General features: G+C 51.1%; 1 protein-coding gene across 3 annotated transcripts in view; it reads right to left on the bottom strand.

Annotated features, from left to right (window-relative positions):
- TXNDC16 (thioredoxin domain containing 16) overlaps window positions 1–21,790 on the bottom strand; it is a 38,058-nt gene extending 16,268 nt beyond the window's left edge. The window contains exons 1-13 of one of the 3 annotated variants that reach the window (XM_058829232.1): window positions 21,702–21,790; window positions 15,708–15,911; window positions 14,674–14,756; window positions 13,876–13,949; window positions 13,005–13,079; window positions 12,584–12,705; window positions 11,976–12,066; window positions 9,729–9,885; window positions 8,504–8,670; window positions 8,120–8,180; window positions 6,529–6,670; window positions 5,705–5,851; window positions 5,187–5,246 (exon numbers count right to left, since the gene is read on the bottom strand). In XM_058829232.1, the coding sequence (XP_058685215.1) occupies window positions 5,187–5,246; window positions 5,705–5,851; window positions 6,529–6,670; window positions 8,120–8,180; window positions 8,504–8,670; window positions 9,729–9,885; window positions 11,976–12,066; window positions 12,584–12,705; window positions 13,005–13,079; window positions 13,876–13,949; window positions 14,674–14,756; window positions 15,708–15,876 (1,348 nt within the window). In that variant the 5' untranslated portion in view covers window positions 15,877–15,911; window positions 21,702–21,790. Of the gene's footprint in view, window positions 1–5,186; window positions 5,247–5,704; window positions 5,852–6,528; window positions 6,671–8,119; window positions 8,181–8,503; window positions 8,671–9,728; window positions 9,886–11,975; window positions 12,067–12,583; window positions 12,706–13,004; window positions 13,080–13,875; window positions 13,950–14,673; window positions 14,757–15,707; window positions 15,912–17,640; window positions 17,684–20,886; window positions 21,070–21,701 lie in introns of those variants that run through there. The other 2 variants (XM_058829231.1, XM_058829233.1) reach the window with 2 other exon arrangements.
- Between the last annotated feature and the right edge of the window lie 18 nt (window positions 21,791–21,808).

Genomic DNA, 21,808 nt, shown 5'->3' with positions numbered 1-21,808 from the left:
CACATGGACACAGACCATGGCAAAGAGTCCTTCAAAACCAGGGTTGGGGCAGATGGTGAGGATTTCTCAAGAGAAACCAGCCAAGCTTTTATTCTCTCCCTGTCCTGGGTCTGATTCTGATCACTGTTTTCATTAAAGGCCTGGCTGATGGAATAAAACACATCCAATCTGGTTTTGATCTCAAGCCTAGAGCGGCAGAAAGCAATTTGAAAGGCAAAGTGTAAGGACAGCATCATTCCATGAGGAGAAGCAGGATGCAAAGGTACCACCAGTGCTGCAGGAAAGGGATGGACACTCAAAAGCATCTGCAGCCCATGGGAAGAAAATGATGTTCTTCTGACCTGGTGAAACCTCTGCAGAGCCCAGCAAGCCAGCCTGGGAAACACATTTTTGGAAAGGTTTAAGCAGATGAGAATCTGGAGCAGTTTGGAAGATTTCCCTCCTGAGGAAAAAACCAAGTTTTGTCGGGAAACCGCCAGTGAGAGAGAAACAATAAAATCCAACAACACGTCAAGGGGGCTCTGGAGGGGGCAGTGAGATCACGGGGCAGGGTCAACAGGAACCCCTGCCAGGCTGGGAAGGGCTGACCAAATACTAAAACGAGTTCCTGAGAACTCAGCACAGCTGAGTGTTGCACAAACCCTTGTTGCCTGGGCATTGTGGACCTCCTAAGCCCTGGGAGGGTTCCAGGCCAGGTTGGACAGGGCTTGGAGCAACCTGGGAAGGGAAAGGTGTCCCTGCCCATGGCACAGAGTGGAATGAGATGGAGCTTTAAGGTCCCTCCCAACTCAAACCCTTCTGGGATTCCATGAGGATTTCTGTAGATGGGGTGAAGGCAGAGGTGACCCCAGCACGAGTTCCTTCTCCTTATCCCTGTATCCTTGGCCTCCCACAGGACCATTTTCTGCAACTTTCATCTGAGGTTCTGCAGTTCAGATGAGGAGTTTGCTGCTGTTCTGCCTTGCGTCAAACTCTTGTGCAGAAAAAGCAGGAAGCAGCACAAGTGAAGGGCCTGCAAATCCACTCAGACAGGAATTGTCAAAACACTCCATGAGAGCAGAAATGGTTTGTGTCATTCCCAGACTCTGCAAGAAGATCTCAAGAGTGAAAGCCTGACCTCAGATTTATTTCACACCTCTGATCCAGTATAGCTGGTTCTCATCATCTCTTACCACATCATCTTGTGTCTTGCCCAACTTTGGAAAATAATTTCATGGACATGGGGCTTTGATGTCCTGTTCAAATCCAGTTGTGAGGCTGCTTGAAGCTATTTCAAAGATGAATTTTAATATTTGGATATTAGCTCAGGGAATTATCTACCATGTGCTCTGAAGGAGCCCCATCTGGCCTGAAAATCACCTGGTGCAGGATGGTCCCTCTCCCACCCCAACCTGCACCATTTCTTCATGACTGAATGAGCAGAACCTTCAGGAACTGAGTAACTCAGCAAAGGACTGTCCAGCCCTGTGGTCACTGCTGACTGGGAAGAAAGGTGAAAAAGGAACACAAAATCTTGTGCTGTGGTTTTAGATGCTATTAAACCCAGCAACAGCAAGAACCTCTGTCCTAGAGGTCTTAGAAAACCAGGACAAGACAAACCATCAGTGCCATAGGGAGCAAGAAAAACCAGGAATCCCTTGAACTTATAATCACTTGAACTTATAATTATTTGGAAAGCAGGGCTGGCATGGTGCTTGAGCATGTTCAGGGAAAGGAATGGAGATGGGGAATGGGCTGGAGCACCAGGAGGGGCTGAGGGAGCTGGGAAAGGGGCTGGAGAATTGCTGAGGGAGCTGGGAAGGGGCTGGAGAATTGCTGAGGGAGCTGGGAAGGGGCTGGAGAATTGCTGAGGGAGCTGGGAAGGGGCTGAGCCTGGAGCAAAGGAGGCTCAGGGGGCCCTTGTGGCTCTGCACAAGTCCCTGGCAGGAGGGGACAGCCGGGGGGGTTGGGCTCTGCTCCCAGGGAACAGGGACAGGAGGAGAGGGAACGGCCTCAGGCTGGGGAATTTTAGGCTGGATATTAAGGAAAATTTTTTCATGGAAAGGGTTGTCCAGCCCTGGCACAGCTGCCCAGGACAGTGGTGGATTCTCCATCCCTGGAGAGATTTAAAAGCTGTGTGGATGTGGCACTTGGGGACATGGGACAGTGATGGCCTTGGCAGTGCTAGGGGCAATGGTTGGACTCGATGACCTTGGAAAGCTTTTCCAACCTAAACAATTCCATGATTTCATTAAAAAAACAGCTCACTTGAAGAGCTGCTCCAAAGGCTACAACATGAAAGAGAAGTTATCTACAAAGTGCTGCACTTCAAGAGGAAGAATCCAATGCAGAATGGGAACAACTACCTGGAAAACACCACACAACAAACCCTGAAATCCTCACTGCAGCGTCAGGCTCCACACATATAAACTGCTAAATCATGCAGTTGATTTTCCTGCCTTTGAGCTACAACTTCACCCCCTGTCTTTGTAAATCCCTGGTCAAGAAGCCCCCACGAGCACAGAGGAGGAAGCAGAACCATTTTTCATCACAATATATCGCTCCTTAGATACAGATTTCCTATCTTCTTTGCAAAAAAAGCCAATAACCCACCCAAGAAATGCTCAGCACTGTCTCACCTTCACATCCCCTGCTCTAAACCCTGCTGCTTCCAAAAATTCCCATCTTGCAAAAGCAAACCAGAGGTGCAGCAGTGAGCCCCGGTGGGACTGGGGAATTCTTGCTCCAAGGGTAGGAAACATGCTCAGTTCAGCAAGGCAGAGATGCTCCTCTTTGTCTCCTGCTAAACTGGATCTCTCAACAAATGGAAAACACTTGAGGGCTGGAAACTTCACTTGGTGAGGATCTGTTGAGCATCTGGTATGGGATGACTCACGGGGTCGTTGCAGCCTCCAGCCTCCTCCGTTCCGGTGTGTTTGATCACACATGGCCTATTCTCAGTGCCATTTTGCACAAAGAATTGGCATCGGGAGCAGGACCTGCTTCTGCAACTCAAAATGTGCCTCCAGCATGGGTGAGTCACTCCTCAGACAGCTGCTTGTGGATTCCCAGCCCTTGGGAAGGAAGCTCCACCCCAGAGCAGGCAGGAATACCAGCGCTTCTGGGGAACTGAGAGTGTCCCAAGCCATGTCCCATGTTTTATTCTCAGTCCTGCACAGCTTGAGGTCCTCCTGATCCAGCCATCAGTGAGAGCTCAGGGAACAGCATCCTCTGAGGTTTTCCAGCTCCTCTGCTAGCTGGTTCTCCCAGTTCCCTGAGGCTCCTTTAGCAGCAGGGAAAAAGGATCTCCAGATGCACCAGTGCAGCTGTTGTGTGTCTGCTCCGAGGTCACGGCAGAGAAACCAGACTGGAGTCATTCCACAGGGTCACCTTAGGCCTGGGAGCCTTTGGAGAGACCTCAGTGATCACAGAGGAAAGGCCCTGACCCCAGGCAGTTCATGATCTCTGCTGAGAATCTGCCTGTGGCTGCTTCCCTGCCCTGAGATTGCTATCAAGTGATTCAGAATGCACATGGTGAAATCCTGGCCATGCAGAACCCACCAAGGCCTGGCCACTGGCTTGGGAAGAGGCCGGGTTTTACCCACAGACCCTCCTGTGCTGCTCCTTTAGCTGGTCTGGATGCTGGGGAAGTCCAAAAGAAACCCCAAACCACCACCAACCCCAATATCTCCAACAACAACTTTGCCTGTCCCTTCCTGTTTATTCCTGGGATTTCAATCCAGATCAAAGCTGCCAGTGACTTCCCCTTCATGCAAACCATGAATGCAGAGCTGCTTTCCTCCAGCCCTCAGCACTGTCTGCAGCATTCCCAGGAGAGCTTCCTGTAACCAACTCCCACTGCAGCTGCTTCCCAGAAATCTGTAGGGTCCTCTGCACACTCCACTCATGTCCCCACTGCTGAATCCTGCAGTGCCCAGTCCCAGGGAGCTGGAAAAATGAGCCTTGATGGAGAAAAAAAACAGGAGAAGGCACCAACCACCTCCAGAGGTGGTGGAATAGCTCCTTCCCTGACTTCCCCACTCTGCCACAGTGGGATGAAGCCACCTCAGTGTCCCCTGCAGCCAAGGAGAGAAAAAAGGCACCTCTGGAAGAGATTCAGCCCATGTAAGATCTCACCTCTCTCCACAAACCAGAGTGGGATGGGGTTAAAGGCCTGAATGTGGGGCTTACACTGCACAAACCCTCCTGAAGGATCCCTCCCTCCTGCCTCTGTTCCCAGATTCCCTGATGTGCTGGCTCTCAGTGCTGCTGATTGTTCATCATCACTGTGTTATTTATGGAGCTCTGTGGCCACCTGGGAGAATTCCCATACAACTGAGCCCTGGAGGCACCATCACTGTCAATTCTCCCCCTGACATTGTCCAGCCCAGTGGATCTGGGCCTGCCCACACCTGTCTGTCCTGTTTTCCTCAGGGATAATCACAGCTCCTTTTTCCAGCAGAGCTGAGGTGCCACACAGCACATTGATGTGTAGGGTATCTCCTGGGCCCTGAGGGGCACAAGCAGGACCCTGTTTCCATGTTCCAGGCCACAGTTCCTGCTGTTTGCTGCTCTGTGTCACCCACTGGCACTGGGGCTCTGCCCTTCCCAAATTCTCCCTGTGCCCACCAAATGGGATCACAGAGTAATTTAGACTGGAAGGGGCAGGGACACTTTCCACTATCCCAGGTTGCTTCGAGCCCCATCCAACCTGGCCTTGAATGTTTCCAGGATCACAAAATCATGGAATTCTTTAGCTTGGAAAAGCTCTCCAGGATCATTGAGCCCATCTGTACCATCGGCACTACCAAGGCCACCACTGTCCCATGTCCCCAAGTGCCACATCCACATGGCTTTTAAATCCCTCCAGGGATGAGGACTCCACCAGTGCCTTGGCAGCCAGGGCTGGACAACCCTTTCCATGAAGAAATTTTCCTCAATATCCAGCCTAAACCTCCCCTGGTGCAACTTGAGGCCATTTCCTCCTGTCCTGGTATTTTTTTTCCTTGGGAGCAGAGACTCTGCAAAGATCCCTAAATAAGACACAAAGGGATGTTCCTAAACAAGCTGATGTGGATATGACTTCCCTCAGGAGTCTGAGGAGGAAAAATGAGTGTATTCCAGGTGAGGGAATGAGGCACCATCCATGTCTTGATTCCTACTGCTGACAGGAGCAGGTGAAAGCCCTGAGCCCTGGGGTTCCTTACCCTTCAGGTGAGCGGCCACCTCGGAGTAAGAGCGCAGCACTGCCAGGGACACGGCTTCCCCTGAAACACAGGAGAGGGGAAAGAGCCCTGAGGGACAGCCAGGGGACAGCCAGCCCCACCTTGCTCCCTGACAATGTCACATCATCAATCTCTGCATCGCCAGGTGCTTCAAGCTCTTTAAGATTTGAAATAAATAAGGAAAATTGAACTTTATGCTTCAGCAGCCAGCAGAGTGTCTAGGCCAGCCCATGACTCCATGCTACATTAATTTCCCCTCTTGTCCCACATTATTTTCCTATAAAATGAAGGCTAAAAATCTCTAGATATCAGATTGATATCTGCTGTAGTCAGCCAATGAGAAGAACTGATTTAATCTGATTGTTATTAATGCTCATGGGACAGGATTTGGCACGGATTAACAGCCAAAACTTGTCTCCAGGATGTCTCCAGGATCATGGAAATCACAGAGAGCAACCCAAAGTTAGAGAAGAGACAGCCAGGCCACATTTCATACTCACAGCTGGCATAAAACAGCACCACTGTCCGGGCAGCCTCCGAGAGGGAAGAGTGGAAGTTCTCCTCTGTCAGGACAAGGATCTGCTCCAGGGGCAGCTCTCGCTTCTTGTCCCTGGAAACTGCTTCCACCACCTGGTCATCCTGAATATCTGCAAGGGATCACAGCTGTGTCCAGGGCAGGGGGAACTGCAGCCCCCTGGGCCACCCCAGTGCATGATTTTGTAACCCAGAATCTCTCAGCAGAAACGTGGGGTGAGTGAAATCTTGTATGGGGAGAGGAGGCACAGCCACACAGACAAAACCCCCAAAATGCCCTAATCCCACTTCACACCAGCTCTGCCCTTGGATTGGAACAATTCTCTTTAGGCTCCTCTAGGATCCTTCCCCGCTTCTTTGCACAAAGAACAAATGCATTTTCAATTCTGCATTGCAGGAACCAGAGTTTTCTCCCTGGAGGAGAGAGGTCTGGGTCTGCTCTTACAAAAACATGTCTCAAACCCCTCCAAAGGGATGGAAAATTTTCAGATGTTGGTGCTGGGTGCCCTTTAACCCCTTCATGCCTTTGGAGCTGGTGCATCCAAGCACATTCCTGTCCCTCACACAGCAACTGTTCCTCTTCCAGCTCTGATTTTTCTCCCTGGTGTTTCCACTGAAAATCAGACCTGTCTGCCATATTCCAGTGACCTCAGAGAATGAAAGAGTCACTTTGTGGCCACCATGAGGTGACTGTGATGGTTTGCAAGTGTTCTCTAGTGCTTTGCCATGTCTGATGCTGATTGCACCTTCTGTCTGATGACAATCAGCTTTCCACTGATTAACTGCACACCTTGATTATTATTCTCTTTCTCATCCTCATCTTCCTCCTCCTCCTGCTCATCCTCCTGGATTTGTTTGACCTTGTTCTTATCTTCCACCAGGGTTATAACTTCATCAGTGTCTTCCAAGACCAGGTATTGGATTGGCATTCCCTGAGGAAAACAATAAATCAGAGGGAGCACAACATCCCCCTCCACTTATTTTGTCTGCAGACCAAACTCAAGGCTGATGGGGCACCATCTCCCAACTCCTTATTTTTGGGATATGTCACAGATCCCTGAAGCTGCCAGACAGGGGAATGTCTGGGTTATGTTTCTTTGACCCAGTTTCTCCTGTGCATGAGTTTTTCTCGCTCCAGGCTGAGGTTTCCTTGTGAGGAAGTAAAATGTGGCTATGAGGGATCCTGTGGTGAAAGTGAACACCAGCCCCATCTCACAGCAACTTTACTCAAATCCAACACTGCAGGAAAAATCCCAGTGGCCAAGCAGGGAAGGAGAGCAGGGAAGTACAGGGGCCACTTGGATGTCCCCTCATTAGAGGGGTCAGGCTGGGTCTGAAGAGCCCGTCCCAGCCTGGGAAACCAGCACAAAAAATCCTGTATCTCATGGAGCTCAGCCAGGAGAAATGTTCTCAAGTGTACAGGAACTGCCAACCCATGGAAAGAAGCAAAAAAGCAATATGGATTTCTCAGAAATGAGACTTTGTCAGCTTAAAACCAGTGCTGGCACCAGTTCAGACAAACAAAGGCACTGGAGAGAAAATGGCAAGTTCATCAGGAGAGAAATGACAAAGTGCTGGCAGCTCCCACGGGCTCCCAGAGCCACCCAACATGCACATCTCTCAGCAGGCCAAGGGAAACCCTCAGGGGATGCTCAGGTCTGATCCTGCACCTGAAATCACAAATGTGACAGTTCAGGTAATCTGGGCCATCGTGTGCTCCCTGGCATCTGCCAGCACCCAATTCCAGCCTGCCTCACAAGCTGGGTCAGGTCCCTTCAGAGTTTAACTCATCTTGATCAACCTCATTTAACTCACACCCTGCCCTTTTCCCAGCTCACTGCCAGAGGCACTGGGTTACATCAGCTCAGCACAGACCTTTGGTTATTTGCTCTTTGTTTCACACTCAGTCCCTTTCCCATCTTTTGATGCCTTTCCTAAGGCCTCCAGAAGTCAAGATCTTTGGGGAATTTGAACTTGGATTTAGTTCACAACCTTGTGTTGCCTTAAGGTGTAGTGGAGATGTTTTGTCACTCAATGTTTTGACACCAAAATAAACTCATTATTTTTTCTTTCCCAGCAGGCACAATGGCTCTGCAGCACCCAAATCATGGAAGGGACATTAAAGATCACCCAGTTCCATCCCCTGCCATGGGACACCTTCCACTACCCCAGGCTGTCCAACCTGGCCTTGGGCACTTCCAGGGACGGGAAATCCACGGATTCTCTGGATAATCCGATGCACACGTGTGAAACTTGGGAAAGACACTTCCCCTTGAGCCTCAGGGAATTAACAATTAATCAAATTAACACCAGAGATGAGCAACATCCCACCACCCTCTCCAGAGCTAAGAGTTGTCCAATAAAGAAATCCAGCATCCAACCTCTTCTGGTGTCTTGAGGGCGACGTTTGACCGGTGCAGAACGTTCAGCTCTACGAGGTCCCTTCCAAAACACAAAGTGAACATTAGGTGGTGTGACATGGAAGGTCACCTCTCCTCTTTCTGCCCTAATTCCATCAGTGCTAACTTTCCTCTCCAAAATCTCTCTTAGTCTGAATATTTTTCCATCCCTAAGCCAGCAACACTTCAAAATTAATACAATTCTGGACAAATCCTTAAATATGAAACACCCTGGATATAGCCTGGTTTTACTGCCTCTCATCCAAGTGTGGTTGAGTCCACTGAATGTCATCTTGGTGTTGGGATAATCCAGCTCAGAAACCCCATAGAAAGCAAGGAGAACCCCAAAACACCTGAGAGAAATACCTGGACAAAAGGGCAACTCCTGCTTTCCCCAAGAGCTGCCAGGCCACAAACTCTGCTGTCCTCCTGTCAGCCTCATAAGTCTCTTTCTGGCTCAGGATGAACACCAGGGGCAGCCCGAGCTGCAAGTGAACAGTGGAGATCTTCTCTGGGTCCTCAGCAACCTCTGTCTAGAGAACAGCCAGGGTTATGCTGCAGCACATCTCAGTTGAAGGTACCTCAGCTCTTACCCAGCCACAGAAATTCTCAGGAAAAAGCTTCCAACCCCAATTGTAAAACATCTGTGGAAGCAGAACCCACACAACTCCAGTTAAACTGTTCCAACATGTCACGACCTTCCCAGTTAAAAACAAACCTGGGCTTTATTCTGTGTGGGTTTTTTTGTGGTTTAGCAATTCCAGATGTTAAATCTCCACTCATTTTTATTTACCTGGCATCCATTCCCTGAGGCAGTTTGAAAATCCCAGCCACAACATGCAAGAGCTGGAATCCTTCCCTTCCTGCCTTGGACGTGCTGCTTCATGACAGCACGGAGGTGCTTGAGGAAGTGCCTTCCCTCCATGGGTCTAATCCAGGAAAATGGCTGAAGGAGCACTCCCAGCTCATCTACTCATCCTTTTGGATGGGAAGGGATGACCACTGGGAACAGGAGGCTGCTGAAGTTCTCTGCCCCATGGAAGGGGGAGACAGGAGGGAATCTCCTGTTCCTCGTGATCACCAAGGTGTGAAGGACTGGTATCAAACTCCAGAGGGTGCTGAAACTCCTGCAGGGAGCCTACAGGAGCAGCTGAGGACTTTGGGGCTGTCTAGTTTGGAGAAAAGGAGGCTGAGAGATGACCCCATTGCTCTCCACAGCTTCCTGAGGGGATGTGGAGAGGGAAACACTGATATCTCCAGGGATAGAACATATGGAAATGGTTCAAAGCTGCATCAGGGGAGGTTTAGACAGAACATCAGGAAGGTTTCTTTACCAAGAGCATTGGAACAAGCTTCATATTGAGTTGGGCAGTACTTAAGAGTCATCTGGAAAATGCCCTCAATAGTTTATTTATGTTTTGGCCAGCCCTGAATTGGTGAGACAGTTGCACCAGGTGATTCCTGCCTGGACCCAGCCTGGAAGGGGCAGATTCCCACACTCAGCTTTTCTCTCTGCTCTCACTTCCCTCATCCTCACATCCCCCCTGCCCTCCCACCCAGGGCCCCGGCAGCTCCTCCTTCCCAGTCCTACCACCAACGGAGCCCCCATGAGCTTGAGGTGCCTGTGGATGCTGAGCAGGGTCAGGGGCTGTGCCAGGGCTGTCCTCCTGCAGGGCTGGGCTGGCTCTGTGACCTGCTGGCAGTGGCAGAACAAGAGCCAGGCAGAAGAGACATCGGGGTCATCATGGCTGGGAGAGAGGAAACAAAACCCACCCTGAGCAGGGGTTCAAAGTGCCCTGGCAGAAGGACCAGGTTTGCTGATGTGTTTCACAGATTATCCTCAGGCTCTGGGTTTGGAAGGGCTGTGGAACAGGCTGGAGAGATGGGAATGTTCAGCTGGAGAGGAGAAGGCTCCAGGGAGAGCTCAGAGCCCCTTCCAGAGCCTAAAGGGGCTCCAGGAGAGCTGGAGAGGGACTGGGGACAAGGGATGGAGGGACAGGAGCCAGGGAATGGCTCCCAGTGCCAGAGGGCAGGGATGGATGGGATATTGGGAATTCCTGGCTGGGAGGATGAATTATGGCTGCTCCTGGATCCCTGGAAGTGTTCCAGGCCAGGCTGGACGAGGCTTGGAGCAACCTGAGGCAGTGGAAGGTGTCCCTGGTTAGCTGTGACACCCTCACTGCTGTTCATCTGTGGGTAACTTTGGGAAGTCACTTTCCTTTTCCAATGCACCCATTCCCTACCCCCAAAACAGGGATCACCTTCTTTGGATAAGGATTTAAAAGAGCTCTCCATGGAAGAGCAAAGTGCAATATTAAGACCTCAAATCCTGCTGCCTGGGCTGGCTGGAAGCTGTTCCTGTTGGAGAAGCTCCCACCATTTCGGCAGCTCGGGAGGTGGTGGCGCTGCTTTAAGGAGAATTGAGGCGATTCCTGTGCAATGACAACCGTGCCATCTAGTGGGAGCCACAGCACAATTCCCCGGAATCCTGCAAGGATAGAATGGCACCTCGGGAAGGGCCACCCTGCTGCCTGCCCTGCTGACGCTTGTGACAAAATCCCAGGTAAATCATTATGGAGTTATTAATGCTGGAAAAGCCCTCCGAGATCACCCAGTCCAACCGTTCTCCCAGCACTGCCAAGGCCATCACTGAGCCGTGTCCCCCAGTGCCACATCCACACAGCTTTTAAATCCCTCCAGGGATGGGGACTCCAACACTGCCTTGGGCAGCCCATTCTGACAAAACAATCCCTCCCAGGAAGGAATTTTCCCCAATATCCAATCTCAACCTCCCTTGGCCCAGCCTGAGGCCATTCCCTCTCCTCCTGTCCCTGTTCCCTGGCAGCAGAGCCCGACCCCCCCGGCTGTCCCCTCCTGCCAGGGACTTGTGCAGAGCCACAAGGGCCCCCTGAGCCTCCTTTGCTCCAGGCTCAGCCCCTTCCCAGCTCCCTCAGCAATTCTCCAGCCCCTTCCCAGCTCCCTCAGGAATTCTCCAGCCCCTTCCCAGCTCCCTCAGCAATTCTCCAGCCCCTTCCCAGCTCCCTCAGGAATTCTCCAGCCCTTTCCCAGCTCCCTCAGGAATTCTCCAGCCCTTTCCCAGCTCCCTCAGCCTCTCCTAGGGCTCCAGACCCTTCCCAGCTCTGTTCCCTTCCCTGGACACACTCCACCACCTTTCCATGAGGAGCCCAGAGCTGCCCCCAGGGTCTGAGGTGTGGCCTCAGCAGTGCCAGCACAGGGGGACAATCTCTGCCCTGGGCCTGTAGCCACAGGCTGGTACAAGTCAGGCGCCTTTGGCCTCTTGGCCAGCTGGGCACGCTGTGGGCTGAGGAAGCAACATCCCATGCCATGTTCCCACTTCCTCCCTCACATTCCTGACTGCAGGAGGTCACTTCAGCAGTCACATGGAAGGATCTGCCATTCTAAAGCTGCTCCTCCTGCATGGGAAGGCCGTGACCACTGAGGCCATGGGATGAGGATTCCCAAATCCATGAGCAGCACTGCAGTTCTTGCTCTTGGATATCACAGCACAAGGCAGGAGTGCTTTAGGACTCTAACATCAATTCTCCTGAAAATCCATGGCTGAGGTTTGATCCATCAGCCATGCAAAGGAGACAGGGGGCTCTTCTCCTGTGAAATCCCACCCAACACAGCCACAAACAGCAAGGCTGCTCCAAGGCCAGGAACACAACTAGCAGCTTTTGGAAAACAGATCTGACTGTCCACCTTGGCACAACATCCTAATGCCATCCCAGAGGTGATTTGGGAATCTGAGACACCAGGAGTGAGGCAAACAGTGCATGGGAGCAGCTCTCCATGGTGGGGGTTTGGCTGGATGTACCTGGTGGCTTTCAGCAGTGCTGCCTCAGTTGTCAGGACAAACTGGTGGATGGTGCCATAGACAAAAGCTGCCTCCATCACAGCTCTGTGCTCTGGAAAGGGAAAGGCAAGGTGAACTCAGCTCTGATCCCTCCACATCTCCTGTTTCATCCTTCCCAGGTATAAATATCAATTCCCAGGCTTTCAGAAACTCTTGGTACAATGTCACAGAGTCTGTCTGAAAACACACTGTGAAGGGAAATGAGCAACTGGAGCTGGATCCCATTTCTGATCCCCAGCAAACAGGTGCTGCGTGAGAATCCAATCCACTGCACAGCCAGAGACCTGCCCAGGGATTTATTATTTTTAAGACAGCAACCACTGCTTTGCTTTCCCTCTCCAAGTCCATCTCTCAGGATTTATGCTCCCAGCAAAACTTTTCTGGTGCAACTGATTCCTCTGGAAACAAAGCAAGACATAGAAGACTTCCACAGGAAATAGGGATCTTGTGGCTGGGTGGCCCTTTCAGGTTTTCATTTGCAGGATTTGGGTCAGAAACTCAGCTCCTGGATATTCTACCAAAAAAAGGTTGGGGGAAGAGAGGAAAGATGGACAGCTGAGCATCCATACCTGCTGTCCCAGTAGCTGGTACATAGGCAAAGACCATGTTTGACTTCCCTTTCAACACATTTTCAATGTTCTCAAGGTCTGCCAGTGTTTCAACATATTTAACCTCATTAAAGAGCAGGGCACTGAGGAGGCAGAAAAAACCTCATTAGCAACTGGTTGAAGAGTAAATTTGCAGTCACACAACCATGATAGGAAAAACAGGGTAAAATTCCAGCTTCTTGCTGGCAGATTAAGGATTCACAGCCAGCTGGAGGTGCCCAGGCATGTGCTGCTGAGTTGTATCAAAGGAAAAAGTTAAACAGTCAAAGCATAATGAAGAGAGGAGCTTGACTGAGAGCAGCCTCTGGAATAGCTGGGGTTGGCATTTCATGGGAATAGAAAGGAAAAGGATTTCAGAGAGTGGGATGTGGTCTGGACTTACAACAAAATGTTGGCGACGATGGAGTTCACGTCGAACAGGGCGTCGGTGGGGAACTCTCGGATCAGTCGGTTCCCTCTGCAGAGGGAAGAGAGAGGCACCAAAGGAACTCGGAGAGATTCACTGCACAGATCACACGGGAAAAGGGAGCCAAGGCAGGCACAGAGGATGGGGAGGATGATGGAGAAATGGCAGAACACACTTGAGATGTCTTTGATCCGGGTTGGGAATTGTTCAAGCCTGGTTGAGCAGGTTCCTGCTGGACATGGTGGCCTTGGCAGTGCTGGGGGAAGGAGTGGACTCAATGATCTCAAAAGGTCTTTGGAATAGTTGGACTTGATGAGCTTAAAGGTGTTTTCCAACCTTAATTATTCCATGATTATCAGTGTAACAGTCAATGAGAACTGAGCTGACACATGGAAAAGCTTCCAGATGACAACCCCTGGAGAGACCAGGAGCTGAACCTGCCCATCCAGGGTAGAAGAGTTAACCTCACCAACAAGGAGAGCACCAAAAAGTGTTTCTTTCTTGGACTAGACCCAAAATCTCGTGGCCTGAGTATAGCTCTGGGGGTGGGAGGCCAGAGGAACAGGAGAACACTGATGGAGGGTTTCTCCTGTGGTTTTGTTCCACAGCTCATCCCTCTGCTGCTCCAAGGAACCTGGGGCAGGATGGGAGCATTCACACTGAGGACAAAGCATCTCCTCTGCCTGTGTTGGAATTTTGGGGGAACTTTTTGCTAAACTATGCAGGTCACTGCTGTCCTCATGGCTCCTCTCACTCCTCCACAGACATCTCTGATTGCTGCCAGAGTTTCCTTCAAACATTTGCACAGGAAAGAAACCCCAGTGCAGTGCCCAGAAATGCCCCTCACCTGAACAGGAAGGCTTTCCTTAATGCATTTTCTTTTCCACAATATCTTGAGACATCCTCTTTGGGACAATTCACCTAGACAGCAAATATGTGTAATTAAAGATTCAGCCCCACAATGACCACACACACACCCCCTAAAGCTTTCTTCCATTCAAGAGTGTAAATCCAGCCTTTCCAAACCTTCTGGTGGGGGGGAAAATCCACCAAAATGGAGACCAGAGATGGAGAGTGGAGTCTGTACTTCAGTTTTCCAGCTCAGCCTGTTAATCTGGGTCAAATGGGATCAAAAGACCCCATGATCTGCCCAGCACACTCAAAGTGACAGATTAATGCCTCCTTACTGAGGCTTGATATGTAGCTGGAGGAAACTAAATAAATCCAAATATAAATATATAAGCACTTCTTAAAGTCTAATTAAATTTCCCTGAATTTGTAGTTCCCTCACGTGAATCTGCATAAAATTTCAGCTAAAAATTCCTTTGTATGAAATATTTATTGCACTGAGCTGAAAAGAAGTTAACCAACCTCATCCATCATGGAACATGGACACTGGAACAGGCTGCCCAGAGAAGTTGTGGATTTTCCATCCCTGGAAATGTTCCAGGCCAGGCTGGACAGGGCTTGGAGCAACCCAGGATAGTGGAAGGTGTCCCTGCCCATGGAAGGTGAGGTGGAAAGAGATGAGCTTTAAGGTGCCTGGAAGCCAAAGCTCTTCTGTGAGTCCATGATTCTATGAAAGCTCTGTGCTCACCCCTTCCCTGCTCATCTCCTACTTATTCCATCCCTGAACCCCATTTACCTTCACCACGGAAATGCCATAGTCCTTGAGGACCTCAGCTGAGCTCTCAATCTGCTCCAAGAAGGGCTGGGCACCAGGAGAAACTGAAACACAAAAGAAAAAAATCCTCTGCAACTCCTCAGGGTGAAGAGCATCCTCCTGCCACACACTGAGATGTGGGAGATGTTCCTCAGCCCACATTCCTTGGGAAACCACACCCAGGGACCAGGGAGAACAAAAGCAAGGTGAAGGATCTTTTCCTAATCCATGACAGCCTTTAGTTCTCCCTCCTGACAGGGACTCTCCTTTTTCTAGCAGGTATTATGGGAGAGGGGAAAATTCCTTAGGAAATTGGCTTTCTTCTCCACAGTACCTCCAGAAAAGAATCCCAAAAATGAATGAAGTTGTTTGAAGGACTGTGGCTGAGGACACAGCCAGCAAAGAACCCACCCAAGAGGTCTCTCTGCCTGTCAGGAGCACTTGGAACTGTGAAAACACAGCGCTCAACCAGCTCTTCAAAACCCCTTTGGGTTTAAAAATCTCAAGAACTGCCTCTTCACTGAGGAGGGCCACAGGTTGATTAGAGGGATGGAGCAGTTCTGCTAGAGGAAGGGCTGAGAGCTGGAAAATAGAAGGCTCTGGGGTGAATTAATTGCAGCCTTCCAGTGCCTGAAGAAGCCAACAAGAAAGATGAAGAGAGACTTTTTACAAGGGATGGAGGGACAGGACACAGGGAATGGCTTCCCACTGCCAGAGGGCAGGGATGGATGGGATATTGGGAAGGAATTCCTGGCTGGGAGGGCGGTGAGGGGCTGAGATAGAATCCCCAGAGAAGCTGTGGCTGCCCCTGGATCCCTGGGAATGTCCAAGGCCAGGCTGGAGAGGGACTGGAGCACCCTGGGACGGTGGAAGGTGTCCCTGCCATGGCAGGGATGGGACTGGATGGGATTTAATGTCCTTCCAACTCAAACCATTCCATGATTCTGTGGTTGTTCTGCTCTCACCCAAGCCTTGCTAAGCCCCCAGGCTGATGGAAACTCCCATTAAACACCTACCACTGGGGGTGAAAAAAGCTAGGGATGTTTTTCCAGCTTCCAAGCCACTGAAATAGTGCTGGGGGCTCGGCTCCTGCTGCAGGCTGGCACTTCCACATTTTGGGATGGAGGAGGCACAGAAGAGAAGGAAAACCAAGGAAGAAACCCATCCACCCTTTTGGGCTGACATGGCTGTTCCCAGCTACAGGCACAGGAGAATCACAACTGGGGGAAAAAAAATTAAAAAAAATTTATATATATATATATATATATAAAATATATAAACACAGTCAAATACAGTGTTTCTCTGTTTTAGCCTCTGTTACACGAGTGTAATTCCCAACAGTGGAAATTATTATTAATATGACACAAACATCTTGAGGATATTATGAATTAGTCACTCAAGCCACAGGTGACTCAGAGAACTGCAAAGAGGACACCAGAGGCCACTCTCTTCCCTCTGAGTGGCACTTTCAAGTGCACAGACCCTGAGTGCTTTCAGCTTAGGGCTGCTTTTCCTCCCTCCTCTTTATTTCTTTTGAGTCAAACAAAAATTCCATGCACAGGCAGCAAAGCAGTGACAGCACCATCCCCAAACCCCCACCCAAACTGTCTCAACTCCTGCTACAAAGCTTCGAGGATGCCAATAGAATTTATGTGGCCCTGAAAGGTGTTTGCAAAGGGATAGGACAGGCTGTGGTTGCCAAAAAGCAAACAGCAAATAGGAGAGCTCCTGTTTCAGTGCAAAATAGAAATCTGCATCTTCTGACACTCATTTCTGGTCAGAGTGAGGAAGATTTTTGCAGGTATATTTATAAAGATTTTCTAGCTGAAGTCCTTAGCATGAGGATGTTCTGCTGTTGCTTCAGGAACACATGTTCTGAATTATTTTTTTTATAGAATAACTGATTTCTCTCTTATATTTATAAGGATTTATGTAACTTAAATGGATGCTATTTTTATATATACTGCTGGGTTTTTTCTTTACTCTGTGATCAGATGTTCTATACAATTTAACCTTTAAAGGATTAATTAAAAAATTAGATTACCCTTGACCTAAAATATGCATAGCAATAAGTCAGACAAGAATTCTGTAAAATCTTTTCTGCTTCTGGCTACTGATTTTGCCACTTCTTAGCAGCCACCTTGACTTTCCCAGAGAATACATTTATTAAGTGTCAATTTTCCTGAACAGATTGATTTTGGTGGGAAGTGTTCCTGCCCCTGGGATGGAACAAGATGATCTTTAAGCTCCCTCTCGACCAAAACCAATCTGTGATTTTGTGATTCTGCTCACTTCAGGCCATGGCAGATGATGTGAGGAGGTTAAAGGATGAGAAGCCACCTTCTTCCCACTTCATTCCTCCCCAGGCTGCTCCTCAGGGACTTCTCTCTGCTGCTGGAGTGTGGCTGCTCCCAGCTCAACAAAGGGACAAAGCTGGGACTGAATCCACACAGAATTTGCATCACAAGCTGCAGCTGCTTCCCTCAACAAACACCCCTGTGTCCATGGGCTGTCACTCCCTCCAACACCCTGGCAGAGAATGTCAGCTCACCACGGCCGCCCTGGGACCAGCCCAAGCTCAAACACTCCAAAAACAAGCAGGGAAAAACCCTCTGCCATGCTCCAGGAGTGAGGAATTACTGACAGCCTTCACAGGCTCCTTCTCCAGGAGCTGAGGGGTTTGGATCAGGCCTGAAAGTGCAACAGAGCTGGAAACACATTAATTCTTTTTCATCTCCCAATCTCCAGTTGTCTCCTTTCCAGCTTTGGGCAGTGTCAGGCATTTCTGGTCCTGTGCCCTCCCATCTGTTCCCCTGGCTTACAGAGGGGACAGGGATTGGGTTGGGGGGGGAGATGTTTATTAAATGACAAACTTGGCTACAGCAGGATGGAAAAATAAACACAATCCTGGCACGTGGGAACGAGCCCAGGTCAAATGGGAGAGCTTACTGTCAAGGAAGGAAGAGGAGCAGCCTTCAAGGACTCAAAGATGTCACAGGATTATACCTGGAGGAGAGGGTCAGCAGATTAAAACATGACTCCAGCCCCCAAGGGGACCTTAGAGCCCCTCCCAGTGCCTAAGGGGGCTCCAGGAGAGGCACTGGGGATAAGGGGTGGAGGGACAGGACACAGGGAATGGCTCCCACTGCCAGAGGGCAGGGATGGATGGGATATCGGGAACTCTTGGCTATGAGGGTGGGCAGGCCCTGTCACAGTGTGCCCAGAGAAGCTGTGGCTGCCCCTGGATCGCTGGAAGTGTTCAAGGACAGGGTTTGGAGCAGCCTGGGATAGTGGAAGGTATCCCTGCCATGGCAGGGGGTTGGAATGGGATGGGCCTTTAAGGTCCCTTCTAATCCAAACCTTTCTGGGGTCCAGTGAAAAATATGTACTCACCCCTTCCCTGCTCAAGTCCTCTCACCTCCTCATCACCCCATCCTGCCCAGCAGCTTCCCTCTGCTCCCCATCAACCCAGACCTGAATATTCAGCTTTTAGGCCATTTCCTCTGTCACCTCTTTCCCATCAATGGAAAATTAACACCCTAGGGCTGGAAACAGCCAGAACCCTGTACCACTGACACTTGCAGGATTGCCAGAGATGTGTGAAAATACCACAGATGTGTGAACCAGCTCTGTGTCACTGCTGGGAAACCTTAAGCCCATGGACAAGGGACAGTCTAGCACAGCACTGATGGAATGACCTGGTTCACTGTCATAATTCCAAGGCAGAGACAGACAAGGTGGTTAAGGTCACTGTAGGTGACCTGAAGTGAAACCAAATCCAGCAGAGATAGGCAGCCTAAACTCTTGTGGGGGCATAAATTGCTTGTGCTACATCAGTTTGGCTTGGGAATCCTGCAGTGGAATCCATGGGCTAGGATCACCTCTGATCCCAGCTGCTTTCCCTGACACTTTTCCTCACACAGATCTCAGCTGCCAAGATTTACCACTGAGGAAGCTGAGCTTCCTCAAGGGAGGGTGCTGTGGGGTGGGATTGAAGAGTCACAAGACAAGGATGAACTGCTGTCCTACTGGAATTATGGACTGCACAGCCAGCTGGTACCAGCTCCATCATCCATGGGTTTCCCTGGACTCAGGAGAAACACCACCAGCCTGGACTTTCATGCCAGTGATGCAAAATCTACACTTTGTCTTGTCCAAGTATCATCACAGAATCCCAGAATGACTTGGACTGTAAGGGACCTTAAAAACCAAAGTTCCACTCTTGCCATGAGCAGGGACAACTTCCATTATCCAGGCTGCTCCAAGCTCCACCCAACCTGGCCTTGGACACCTCCAGGAATCCAGAGGCAGCCACAGCTTCTCTGGGAATTCTGTGCCAATGTCCCCCCAGAAATAAATTACCCTGCTGCTCCCTGTTCATTTTATCCCATTCCATCCTCTCCCAGCATGCAGAGCCCTCAGCTGGTAAGTTTTACCTCCCTAGGTAGATGTTCCTAAACCAGGAGTATTTAGGATGCTCCTAAATGGAGTCACTTCAAGCTCTCCTGTGCTGATTGACACAAATCAGACCCTTCTTTGAAGCAGGACACTCACCCCACACCCCACTGGCACAGATTTTTGGCAGGATTCTCACCTGCCTTCCATGCCCTTCCGGCAGCACTTAACCAGTGAGCTGCTCTCCCAAATTTCCTGGCAGGGAGGACACAAACCAGACCCTCAATCCATGTGGAGCTGACTCAATCCCTTAGCTGCAGTAGGATGGACAGGCTGAAGCTCTCTCTCTCCAGCTCACCTGGATGTCCCAGCACAAATATCCCTCCTGCTGCTGCTCCAAAATGCAAGGCAGAGAGGAACACTGATGGCTCTTCCTGCATTTTTGTCCATGCAAACAAATCCAAATCCTTTAGGTGATTCAGAAAAATTGACAGAGTCCTTAAGGTTGGAAAAGCCCTCCAAGATCATCAAATCCAACCATTCCCCAAGGGAGAATGGCTTCCCACTGCCAGAGAGCAGAGTTGGATGGGATATTGGGAAGGGATTCCTGGCTGGAAGGGTGGTGAGGGGCTGAGACAGAATTCCCAGAGAAGCTGTGGCTGCTCCTGGAGCCCTGGAAGTGTTCCAGGCCAGGTTGGATGGGGCTTGGAGCAGCCTGGAATAGTGGAAGGTGCCCCTGATATGGCAGGAGTAGAAATGGATGAGTTTTAAGGTCCCTTCCAACCCAACTCATGATTCCTTGCCTGGAATTGTATTGACTTTTCATATTTTTCACTACACACTTCCCTTCCCTGCTCCAGACTTTTCCTACACAGCCAACAAATTAATTATCACAAACCTATGAGAATTATCACAGGCTCATTATCATTACCAAATTTGCTGGCACAGAGCTCAACCCAACTCCTTTCAGATTTTCCAAAGACAAGTTCTTGGTCACAACTGATTTGAGCAGGGTGGTAGAGCTGCAATTCCCCAGCATTTGGAACTGGAATTACAGAGAGAAGCTTCTCCAGAGCTTTGGGATGAGCCTGCAATTATGGGACTGAAATAACCACTGGCCCTTTGCACTCACTCCATCTCCCTACTGCCTGCAGGGTCAGCTGTGGGAGCATCTTGAAGCACAGGGATCCTTTTCTGGGAACATCCGAGTGCATCTCAGCCTGTTGCCCAGTGTGCTTTGCCTGGATTTTTGCAGAATTTTTTGCCTAGATTTTTGATGCTCCCACAGTGCCTTTTATCCTACAGATTCCAGAAGAGTTTCACTTTCATTTTCACTTCCAGGTCCAACTTCCCAGCAGCTAGGTCTCACTCGCTATCCAAGGCCGCAGGAGGGACACACTGCAGCCGTTCTCTCTGCCCATGCCAGGAGAGGAGGGCTGTGATTCCCGTGCACAGCAGACAGCCTGCAGCAGGGAATCACACAGCTTGCAAAAACCTCAGAGACCAACGAGTCCAACCATTCCCCCAGCAGGGCCAAGCCCACCACCAACCCCTGTCCCCAAGTGCCCCACGCACACGGTTCGCAAACACTTCCAAGGATGATGAATCCACCACTTCCCTGAGAGCATCAGCTGGAATCACCACCTGCTGAATTCCACCACTTCCCTGCTGGAAGCAGCATCACCCACTGCTGCTGCTGCTGCCCCATTCAGCCTGTCCTTGGGAACCAGCCCCGTCAAGTCCCTGGAAAGCAGCTGGCGCTGGATGCCCATCACTGAGCGGCTTAGGGCTGTCACCTACCTGCTGTCCCAAGCGTTCAGGCCCATGTCCTCATCCCCGCTCCGCGGTGCTGGCCCAGCGGGGTGCTGGCCCGCCCCGAGGCGTCCCCGGGCCCCGGCTGTCCCTCGGGCCGGCGGCTCGGCTGGGAGCGCCGGGATGCCCGGAGCGGCTCGGCTGGGAGCGCCGGGATGCCCGGAGCGGCTCGGCTGGGAGCGCCGGGATGCCCGGAGCGGCTCGGCTGGGAGCGCCGGGATGCCCGGAGCGGCTCGGCTGGGAGCGCCGGGATGCCCGGAGCGGCTCGGCTGGGAGAGCCGGGATGCCCAGAGCAGCGCGGCTGGGTCTGTGCCAGCCGGGGAAGGCGAGCCCTGAGCCGAGCGAGGCCTCTCGGAGCCCGGACCCGGAGCCGAGACCTCTTCGCAGTGCGAAGCTGTCCCTGCATCCACAGGGATGGCCGCCTGCATGGAACAGACGTGAGGGACACCCGGACATGGCCTGAGCCGCAGCGGGGATGATCCCGCAGCCCGACACTGCCTGCGGGGGTGCCCCGATCCCCCCGGCTGCTCCGGGGAGCCCCTCAGCGCTCCCCTCAGCGCTCCCCTCAGCGCTCCCCTCAGAGCTCCCCTCAGCGCTCCCCTCAGCGCTCCCCTCAGAGCTCCCCTCAGAGCCCATCTCATCCCTTCACCGGCCCTCTCATCCCCTCAGCGCCCCTCTCATCCCTTCATCGGCCCTCTCATCCCTTCGCCCCTCGCTCCCCTCTCATCCTTCTCATCCCTTTCTCCCATCCCATCCCTTTCTCCCATCCCTTTATCCCACCCCATCCCGTCCCTCTCTCTCACCCCTCGCCGCCTCTCAGCGAAGGAGAGAAGGAGGGATGGCGGGCGGGCGGTGTCGCCAACCCAAGAAGCAAAGCGGCGGCGCGGCGGGGGCGTCGCGCGGGTGATTG

This window comes from Poecile atricapillus, chromosome 1 (genome assembly GCF_030490865.1).
Source record: "Poecile atricapillus isolate bPoeAtr1 chromosome 1, bPoeAtr1.hap1, whole genome shotgun sequence".
In the NCBI taxonomy this organism is placed as follows: Eukaryota; Metazoa; Chordata; class Aves; order Passeriformes; family Paridae; genus Poecile; species Poecile atricapillus.
Note: the sequence above shows the minus strand (reverse complement) of the source record. Positions and strands in the feature narration are given on the sequence as shown.